This window comes from Drosophila subobscura, chromosome O, assembly GCF_008121235.1.
Source record: "Drosophila subobscura isolate 14011-0131.10 chromosome O, UCBerk_Dsub_1.0, whole genome shotgun sequence".
Lineage (NCBI taxonomy): Eukaryota > Metazoa > Arthropoda > Insecta > Diptera > Drosophilidae > Drosophila > Drosophila subobscura.
The window spans coordinates 13,646,824-13,658,023 of NC_048533.1; the positions used below are offsets into that span (position 1 = coordinate 13,646,824).

At 42.9% G+C, this 11,200-nt stretch overlaps 1 protein-coding gene across 7 annotated transcripts in view; it reads right to left on the minus strand.

Moving 5' to 3' along the window:
• Nucleotides 1–8,757, minus strand: part of LOC117896532 (synaptotagmin-like protein 4) — a 53,010-nt gene extending 44,253 nt beyond the window's left edge. For 5 of the 7 annotated variants that reach the window (XM_034804908.1, XM_034804907.1, XM_034804906.1 and 2 more), the window contains exon 1: nt 8,192–8,730. In XM_034804908.1, the coding sequence (XP_034660799.1) occupies nt 8,192–8,715 (524 nt within the window). In that variant the 5' untranslated portion in view covers nt 8,716–8,730. Of the gene's footprint in view, nt 1–1,397; nt 1,832–8,191 lie in introns of those variants that run through there. The other 2 variants (XM_034804909.1, XM_034804910.1) reach the window with 2 other exon arrangements.
• Between the last annotated feature and the right edge of the window lie 2,443 nt (nt 8,758–11,200).

The following is an 11,200-nucleotide window of genomic DNA, read 5'->3' on the forward strand; positions in this document are numbered from 1 at the left end:
ATAATAAAAAGAGAGAAAAACAAGTGTACGTATTCCCTTGTCACGAATCAGTGTCAAGTCGAAAGTCAAGAATTTTCAGCTTAATGGCCATGCAGCAAAGTGCCAATTAAAGCCAAGCTGCTGCTTACTAAGAGTATTTTAGCTGAGGGACATACAGAGATTTATGGAGGTAGAAAATATAGACAACAAAATGTTGTTGAAAAAAATGATCAGATGGGAACAGATGAGCTTTGAGCATTTAGGAGCTAAGAGTTTGATCTGAATAAGACCACAAACAGACCCTGGAAGTTCTCAACTGCCAAACGCTTATTCATTTCAATTCCACATTTTCTTCGTTGCACTTTTGCCTTAAACTAAAAGTTCTTCCACGATTATAAGCCTCTCATGGTTTGCCCTATTAATTTATATGTATTTGTATCTTCCCAAGTAGTTTCTAGTTTGACACAAGCATTGAGAGCGTGAGAAAGTACGAGTATCTAGACATGAACTTGAATTATGATTTACGCTTCCTTTTGTCCAAGTGGCAATGGTAGAATGTTGGCATTGGAGCGCCCTCTCCATCGACAGCAACGTAACGATTGGCACTTTGCTGGTAAACGCCCTTAAATCATTTCACACCTACAAGATACTTTTGCTCCAGCTCCAGCGAACAGATACTGTTTCTATTTATCGTTTGCTGTTTGCTTTTCTCTGTTGTTGCTCTTGTGTGTGGCAGCATTACTCATGTCAGGTCGTAATTTTTTTCATCGTCACAGCCGCATTGCAAATCGAGTTTCAAATCCAAGCGCTGTTGGCCCTGGTAATGGACTGGAATCTTCGGCGGTGTCATACGGCAACAAGGCGCACATCAAAAAGGCTTAGGACGTGCATAAGAATTAAACCGGGCTTAGCCTCAGCAATTTCAACACAACAAGGCAGGGAGACAGGGGAGCGCAGCAGAAGACAAGGCACATGAGCTGACTGAAAGATACAGGCGCTCAAGAGTGGAGTGGAGTGGAGTGGGTGAGCCGTGTGCCTCGTGTGTGTGTGTACAAAAACATTGGGACATTCCAAGAGACATTCAGACAGAGAGAGAAAGAGAGAGAGAGAAAGGGAGTGGCGAAGGAGCAGCGGAATGGGGAGACTGCAAATATTTGTTACCTTTGCGGTGACGTTGCTTCTTTGTTCTTTGACTCTCTGCTTCTCACTTGCTCTCTTTTGATCTCCCTCTCCTGTTACTTTTCTTTCTGTTCTGGGTATTACTCGCAATTAATTTTATAAACCGTTAAAATAATCAGAACCCAACTGCGAGCGAATTCCTTCTGTGCAAGCTGCGCTCAGATGCAGCCAGCGCAGAAATAACAATTAGCTACGCGAGAAGAGTGCGGAGGGGGGGAAGAGTGTGTGTTTTGCTTTACCTTTTGGTTCTGAGTTACTTTGGCTTTGGGTATCCCACTTGAAGTCGTTTGCTGCCAAATTCTCTCTCTGTTGTTTGGCAAAGAAATTATCCAATTCGTTTTTCTTTTCGGGGTGGGTTTCGCTGTGGGGTTCGTTGCTTTGCGTTTTCGATGTCGCTGCTGTTTTGCATACCATTCGATGATGGCGCTGCGTGCGTGCGTGCGTATGGGTGTGTAATTCGAATATCAGCCCGCGCCGCAATAAAAAAGAAGAACCAACAAAAAGAACACTGCTGCTGCGACGCACAGGTAGACAAGACACAAATCTTAAACCGGCAATCTCATCGCACACACACTGCGAGTATCACCAACACCGGCGCACGTTCAGCCGTTCGGCTGCTTTTGTTGTCTCTTTCGGTTTGCGAGCTGGAACACAGCGACGTTCGCTCGGCTCGAGACGGTTTCGTTAACTGAAGTCGGCTCTGGCGTGGAGTCGATCGCCGAGATTTGAGCGGCCAGACAACAGGTTGAAAGGCAATCCAGAGAGCGCACCTTCGCTCTCTCTCTCTCTCTGTCTGTGCTCTCTCTGTCAGCTGCTACCTGAAGCGCCCGCCCTTCGCCCATTATCATTAGCCAGAATGCGCGCCTGGCGTCGTTCGTCGTCCGTCGCCCACTATCTGTTCAATTACGTATGAGAAAGCCGTGAGTGGCATTGTTCTTGGCTTTTCGCTTGAAAAGAGAAAATGTTCCCAAAGCGATGCATTAGGCGCATTTTTATACACTGACCACGGGCAATTTCAGCTAACGGTGGGCATATTCCCTATGAGAACCCACAATCCCTATAGCTCCCCTAGCTAAAGTTAAGAGGATTATTGAATAAGCAGCAGGCAGTTTGAATCGGCATAGAGTGAGAAGTAGATAATGAAACAAATCTTTTCGAATGGTAGTTTCGACTTTGAGTAAAGATGAGTACGAAAAGGTTAGTTGTTGATTTTCAGCTCCAAAGGTTGTGAGAAACTACTTAAAACAATAGAAAAACCTTCGCACCTTCGAAGATATGAATTTTGTCGCATGACCAGATAGTTTTTGTGTTTTTAATTCAAAGAAAATTGTCATTCAATACAATAGTTATCTTTGGCTGAAGTTCATCTTCGTTCAATTAGTTTTAATTAGTTTTACACTGAATGACGTTTGAGTACCACTTTAAATCCATTTGCATAATTTTCTACGATTTACGAAGTGGATTTTCCAGACAAAAATGCTTCGATCGACGTAGTAGCTTGGCCCTAAGTGTGTTTCATCCTACTCATATTTTCACATCTATGAACATAGGCAATAGACTATTGCATTCACTGTAATTTTCTTAAGTTTCTTTATTGTAATACAACTAAAAATGTGCCATAAAACTTATCCCCCCCTAAAAACCACTCTTCACTCTCAAAATATTTAAAAATAATATGCACCAGTTTGCAGTTCCATTAGCAGAGTATCTGCAGAGTTTGCCAACAACATTTTGGACTCTTCCTCCTCTCCTTCCGTTTGCATGGGAAAATTGTCAGTCAACATTTTCACAGAGCTCCTGGGCGGAGAGTGCGGTGGGGGGTGTGGGAGTTTTCGAGTGCAGTTATAACGAGGTACACGTAGAACATGCCATGGCATGCCATGCCCAAGCCCCGACAACTCGGGTGACATGCGGCACTGACAAATTTCATAATTGTTGAATAACATTTTAAATTGTATTTAATTATTGTGTGTAATGCGGCGGCACTTTGGGAATATTTTCCAGGGCCTGCCTGCGGGCCGAGCCGCAGCCTTTGTTTGTGTTGATTAACATTCCGGATTGGCCGCAAAATGGCAACTGTTGTGTGTGTGGCATTAATTAGACTTGCCGCGGGACTGCCAATTTGCATGCAAGCTGCAGGTGCTGAGAGCCCTGAGCAAACCCTTCAACTATGGAGTAGCCCGAGTTGTCCTAATGCTAATGCTAGGATATCAAATGAACTGAAATCAAAGACGGGTGTCTAGGACACAGGAGCTGGCAATGAGGCCATGAGGTCACACCTAAAGCTCGGACTCCGACACGGGCTCAAGCTCACCTGCTAGGCTGGCTAATGAGCCGATTCCAGGCGGTGAGTGGGCGTTAAGCGACCAATTAAAGTGGATGATGACAAAATACATAAAGACAGTGTAATAAAAGTGTAGGGTGAGGGGACTGGGGACAGGGACATGGCAACGAGACTGGATGAGACTCTTGAAAGCCCTGCAGTGGTTACGGCTGACTGCGCAAAAAGTTTTCAGTTCATTTTGATGGCCATAACCAGGGAAGTGGCGGCGGCGGCTGTGGATGTTGGAACTTGGAACTTGACTGCCAGATGAGCAGCCCCATTGCCGTAGCCTAGCAGCGAAATTATAATTAAAAGTCATCAACAACATTAGCCAAGAGAAATGTGCAGGCCGAGGCAGAAGGCCTAGGCCTAGGCCCAGGGAAAGCAAAAACCAAATCCAGAACAACTGCGACGCAACAAGTAAAAGTAGTTGGCCCACGGCTCTAGACTTTGCTTATCTTTGTCTTTTGCTTTATCTTTTGCTTTATCTTTGGCTCTTTCCCATTATGTCCAAAGACATCTTCGACCGTTGAGAATGCGGCAAACATTTGTTGGGAAAACATTTAATTAAGTTCTCTTTGCTCTGCGCTCTGCTCTCTGTCGGCGAATGATGAACGAGCGCGCCATTAGATTTAATTTACTCAACAAGTATTATCAACATTATCTGTATGTATTAACTAGACGAATGTACTATACATCCCCAGGCACCTACCGCTCTCCCCCCGGCCAAGTCCTCCATTGAGCACGTGTTTGTGTCTGTCTCGCTGTCTCTCTGCCTGTGTGGGTGAACGGAAATGAAGTAAGTTTGTTTTTCACTGCCACTGGATGCACAGTGGTTAATCATAATTTAAATGAAGTCCTTGAAGCACTTTCAAAGGAATGTCTGAGTATACTTACAGAAGCTGTAGCTTGCTGCAAGTAAGATTGTCGGGAATGTGCCGTCACAGTCGCGGAAATATTAATAGAAATGGAATTATACAAACCTAAACTAATGAATACATATTAGAACACATTTTTGCATAAAATACATCCTAGAAATGTCATAAATTGATGCAAAAATCGTTTGAAAAATCAACCTTGAAGTGATTCAATATATTAATTCAATTATTTATATTTTATATATTATTTTTGGCTAATTTTCCCCATCCCCCAGGTGCCTCATGCAACTCACTGTGCACCTTTGTGCGCTGACATTATTCCTGCAGTTGTTTGTGCCCCAGGCAATGGCTGCAGAAGAAAAACTTATCAGGCATACTGCAGCTGAGGCAGCAAAGGGAAATGAAAGCTTGCCAAGTCGTCGAGGGAGCATTTCGTGGATGGCCGGCCATCCATCGCAGCAGTGACAACGTGACGCACACGTGAGGCGAGGTGTCGAGCAGCAGCCCAGAGACAGTCGAAAACAGTTCGCTGGAGATTTGCACATTAATTGCCTGCTGCTGCAGGAGTGGCACCTGGGCGTTGTCAGGTGTGAATGCAGCGACTACTTTTGGCTAATGGCGAACCCGCACTCAACCCCATCCACCAGGAGTGAAATCTTTACTCATACGCAAACAGAGCGTGTTTATGATTAAAGCTTTTTCCCAGAATTAATCTTCCAACGAGCTCAAACAATTATCTAGTGTGGACATGCAGCTTGGCAACCTAAGCCCATAATCTCAATTGTTTAATGGATTTTACTAGGTATAAAAAAGGACAATAAAGTGGATGAAGAGCTGCCCCAATTATTACGATTATTTTGCATTAAATAGGACAATTCTACACATTAGAATTTCACATTCAAAAATAATTTGTAGGGCGCAACTGCTTCTGGAAAATACTGAATGGATTATAGGATCTGCTGGTAGATTAAGCCATCAAAAAAATCTTCAAACAAATCTCCCACTAACTTCGGTAACTCTTAAAACAGAATCATCATCAGTTACACACGCAATAACATAACATTAACCATTAAAATATATATAATCAAAGGGCCATTTATCTCCACTTATAGCACCATAATTCTTAAAAATAAAAAGCTGCCTTAAAATCAGAGACATTTGCCACACAAAGGAATAGCTTAGCTTTCACATACTTACAAGTTTTCGAGAACAAAAGCATTTGTGAATTATTTGCATAATCAGTGAGCCGCCCAACGGGTAGGGACATGCTTGAAGGGCGATTCTCAGCAGGGTGACACTCTGCATTTCCATTCATCAGATAGAGAGAGAGAGAGAGTGAGAGAGAGTTTCATAAGCGGGCTCTTTATTGTGTTGCCTTAGCGGACTTAGTGCCGTTGAAAGCATCAATTGTTGCCCCAGCTGGGCTGGTGGGGGGTTGGAGGATGGCCAACCCACGCGTGGCCAAGGGAGACGAAGACCTGCCACATGTGACCCGCTGGACGGCAGGCACATCCTTCCTGGGTGCCACTGCCAGTGCCACAGCCAATCTCCAATGGCGTTTTTCAATTTAGCTATTTCCGTTACAACAGTGGCCAACATGATTAAGCAATCAGAGCCGCCCGAGAGGCGCACTTCAGCTGAGTCGAGTAAATGAGCCCAGCCAACCGATGCTAGAGGACCGGAGGGGGAGGCGGGGAATGGTAAGGCAAAGAAATTGATTTGAAAGGAAAAGGAACCCCGTTGCCAGCGGAAAGGATTTATGTGTGTAGATTATTCGAAATGATGGCGATGGTGGAGTGGGTTCTAAGCTGTTTATATGCCGGCCACAAAAAACATCATTAAATTATTTTAGCCAGGCAGTTGGGTGGGGCGGGGAACAACAAGTTACGACACACTCATAAGTATCCATAGGTCTCTTGTCCCATGCCCCCCGAGAACCCCATTAATGGCAGTCATAAATTTTAAGTGCACGACTTTGATTGCAAATCGACAAGTGCTGGGCATCATAAAATTAATTAATTATGCACCAGCGACAAGCCCGTTCCGCAACAATAAGCGTTCCGTCATCGACATTGATTTGACATTACAAAGAAATAAGAGAAATTGCGCTTTAAAAGTTGCATAGATATGTGGGCAAAATTAGTCCTTGCATATTGCTTACTTATCGCTGAAAAATCTCTACATTTAAATGACATTTCCAAGCCGAAACCCCAAAAAAAGAGACAACATTTCACGTACTTCATGGCTTAAAGTAAAAATTCAAGCAACCAATCGATGGCTGGGCATATCGATCGGCATGGAGGCCCAAAAGCCCTGCGCCACAAGGCCTAAAAAATAATTGTCTAAAAGGGAAAGCGTGTACGCCGACGAATGTCATGCCCGAGTGGCATGGGCGAATGTCGACAAGGAGACGGAGGATAATAAAATTGCTTTTCCATTTTGCGGCAGCGGCAGCGGCATCGGCAGCGTGACAATGAAAACACTTTCAAGTTATTTGAATGCCAATGCAACATAAAACTCGGATCTGACTACCTACATGCCACCTCGCAGACTCCTCTCTGGGTCGGGATTCTGTGCGCTAACGACGCATTAAGCACGGGAGGGGAGGAGCTGGAACTGGCACTGAAACTAGAAGCAAAAAACAATACAATACAACAATCCAGGGTCACATGCCCAAGCTGCGATAAATTGTTGCTTCTCGAGTGTGTTTGCCCCAAGAAATTGAAAAGGAGGCGACGCAGCCAACACGAGGGGTGGTGCCCCAGAGCCACCAAGAGACGCTGGCTACAAAAAGACGCTTGCCAAATGAAAACAATTTTTGCGCGAATATCAATTTAATATCGCCGGCAAGGACCATTGCCAGCCACCGACTCCTGACTGGGATGAATGCCACTGCCAGGGGGTGGTGGGATGGCGCGTGATTTGTCGCCCAAGTGCCGCCAGGTGAGTCGTGACCCAGGCACAAACACATACCGTTATCCCAATCAGTAGATACACGGTGGAAAATTTGGGGAGCTTAAAACAAGAGACAATGTGGAGACAAATTTGTAAAAAATTTAAATTAGATTTTAATTTGTGATTTTTAGTAAACATTTTTGAGAATTAATAAAAATCTTTTAGGCCTATTTCTTGCTAGATATAATAGTTAAAAGCTTTCAAAATGTTCAGCCTCCGGCATTAAACAAGCAGCTTAAATTAATATTATTTTAAATGCCACACAAAACATAAGATTGCTAAAGAAATGTTTCACATTTTCTTATAAATTTGACTTAAGTAAATTTTTGTTTTTTTTTCAGTGCAAAACCCTGTCCCCTGCCGCGCCCATCACATCGCATTACTCTGCACAAATGTCGGGCCATAAATTGCGGTTTTCGAATGCTCGAGACGTGCGTAGCACCCAGCCAGACGTAGGGCAGGGCTAGGGATGCCACTCGACGATGCTGGCAAAAGTTTTTGCAGTCAATAAAATGCTTGTTCTAAGTGCATTAGCATCTGCAATTGCGGAGTGCAGAGTGCGGAGTGCAGAGTGCATTGTCTGCTGCCGAAAAACTTACTGCTGGCACATTTAATTAGGAAGCAAGAGAATAAGTGGATTGAGGACGGGAAATTACTTGACTTTGTTCGAGCCAAAAAGTGCGAGCAAAAGTGCAATGAAGCGGCACGGCTCTGTTGCCGAGTTTTAAATAATATCTAACAAAGGAAATTGAGAAAATTAAGGAGAAACAGCGGGGAATATGTGGGAGCTCGAGGGCTCATCGCATAAACCAACCTTCCAGCAACTCTTTGCAGGGAATAAGCAATAGATAAGAGAATAGAATAAAATTGTACTCACATCATTCTGGTGGCATCTCGCTGGCGCACCGACTCATCCCTGTTGAGCACCTCGATGATCATCTTGCGCTCATTCTCGGACAGATTCTCGAGCATTTGTGTGGTGGCCACGGCCAGTTCGGGTCCCAGGGCATCGATGGTGTCGACGGGTACGGGTACGCAGGTCTCGCTGCTCGTGGAGATGCCCATGCCCATGCCGGAGCCAAGGTTGAAGGGGGGCACGCCCCCGGACATGCCACCCATGCCAACCATGCCACCAGCCCTGCTCATGCCCATGCCACCGCCCATGCCACTGCCCATGCCCATGCCACCACCCATTCCCATGGCAGAGGTTGCAGCTGTGCTGGTCGCCGAGGTGGGGACTGTGGCATGGCTACTGCTGCTGCTGTACTGCATCATGCTGTTGCTGTTGGGCTCTGAGGCAGCTGCGGCCGCTGCTGCTGCTGCTGCGGCTGCCACCCGGTGCTTGTTGTTGGTGGTATGCGGGGGCGTGGGCGGTAGGCGTGCGCTGCGTCCACTTGACATGCTACACCGATTTCTATGACTGCAAAACGAACTCTGGATTCTGAATTCTGAATTCCGGCGTGACCCTCTGTGTATCTGTGTACGATTGTGTCTGTATCCGTGTCTGTGGGAGAGTTAGCAGGTGGTTCTTATGCCCCTTTGTTGTATGCAAATTAAGGGCGAAAAGTTCCTAATTGGCTGATTGCCCCCCGCGACGTCACTCATCCGCACGTTGACTCTTAATGCGACGGCCTTGATCCTCGATCCAACTGCAGCCCCAGGCGTTGATGCTCTTTAAAATTTGATTTTAATTTTGTGCTTTGCCAGCGAAGTGCGCCTCATGTTTGCCAGTGAGCCAATCGATAACTGCAAAAAACAGAAATTTCGATAAGTAACAGGAAGGAAAATTGTATGAATAAATCTTGGGAAAATGCTTAAAATTTAAATTTCGAATTCCTCATATTTTCTAATCCAGGTCACACCTCTCCATCATCCAATTAAAATTTCAAAATGGATAAATTATATGGAATACTTCAAGCCGAAAAATAGTTGCATGCTTTAAGGGCGTTAGTCATTGAAGTGCCATTGAAGTAGAATGCAAAAACTCTTTCTCCATCAATTTTCATTCTCTGTGAACTTTATTTATTATTTTTGTATATTTTTTAGGCTGTTGTTTTGCGGCTTGAATGAAATGCATACTAATCAACTTAAAAGGATTGAAAAATAACTGCAAAATAAATGCAAATCAAGAGCTTTGGCTTTAGCATCGAACGCCATCAAAATAACGATGATTAAATCATGTTCTACTCGAATTTACACAAATATATTTATAACAGCACTAGGGCAGCATTTTTTTAAAGCTTCAATGGTTAGAGATTTTTAGAATAAAATAACTCTTGGATTATGTATCGGGTTTAAACCTTTCCGTTAAATTTTGAAGATGAATTCGCGATTCTTAAAATTTTTGCAGTTTTTTTAATCAAATATTCAATAAAGTGAACCAATTAAGATTAAAACGCTATAAATAGCTACATTTGTGGTTGAAAGATTGTGAGTTTTGAATGACATTCGGAATTTTTATTTACATATGAGAGAGCTGTACTGAATCAATCATAATTCACTATATGCCAGCAGCCCCCGCAGCTAACAGTAGGTAAGTATAATCAACCACATAGAATGTACATTATTTTTATGTCACGAAAACCCTAATTGATTGGTCAATTTATAAACTTTACATATGTCTGTGTACAGGACTGCACCGCATGCTGGTAAAAGTGCGAAAAATTCATGAAAAATGTCCAAAAATTCCCGGAAAATATTTTATTATTTTTATTTTTTTTTGGTTTGCATGAAATCATTTTGACAATTGATACAAAAACGCAACACTACACGTATGTATTTTGTGTTGAGAATGCACACAAAGATGGATGTTATCATTCCAGCTAAAACATGGCAAATATTTGTGCAACATTTAATAATAAATAATAATAATAATAAAAAATAAAATATCCGAATTTTATACGAAGCCTTTTCTCTTTTTTTAAAGCGACCCACCGTGGAGAACCCAATCATACAAATAACGTTAACGTGGTGCTGCTGCCACACGCATTGCACGAGGATGTGTGCCACCGCATTGGCAATGAGTGTGAACGTACACACACACAATGAAACATTTCCTTGCTTTAGATATTATATACGCGCACTCGTGTGTACATATGAATATCTACAACTTTGGCTGTATCGTTCAGCATAGCGCACACAATATAGGTAAATGTATGTAAATATGTACGTACATATATGCATACATTTACACGATTTTGTGCTTGATAAAGTGGCAACTGTGTGGTGGCTGTTGGCCATGTTTGAGTTACCATTAAACTGGTTTAACTGTGGCAAACAGAGCAGGTTGGCTGTGAGGGACAGCGTTAAATTGCTGCAAATTGCAGTGCATTAAATCACAAATTAATTTAACTTATAGTTCAACTTGAGAGCACATTATTTTATCATCTACTTTGGCCCTACAGTTGACAGTTGGCACGTAAATGTGGCAATGAATTAATATAAACAGAAACTTATTGACAAAGGCAACAATCAGACGAATAATAATTATTATTGTTTAAGGATTGAAAATATATGTTTCTGATACTTTGTGGGTTTTGTGTTTTTGTTACAGGTTTTTACATATTAAAAGTCTGCTTATGAGTGCGCTTATTATATAAATTAAAACAATCAAGAGAGCTGAGTTGACGTCCGTGCTGCTGCCAGTGAAATCTGCATTTTGATCACAAATTTCACTGACATTACACTGGATGAGGCATATTATTTATTTATTTACTTTATTCCACAGTTTCGAAAATTTGTACAGTTATTTACATGTTCTCTACGTGATTGCAGAAACATGTTGTGGTCAGAGAACTGTCAAAATAATTACCCAAAATAACAATTAGCTCTATGAACACCTGCCTGAAGCACCACGATATTTATTATGTTCATAGTTTTGGGATGC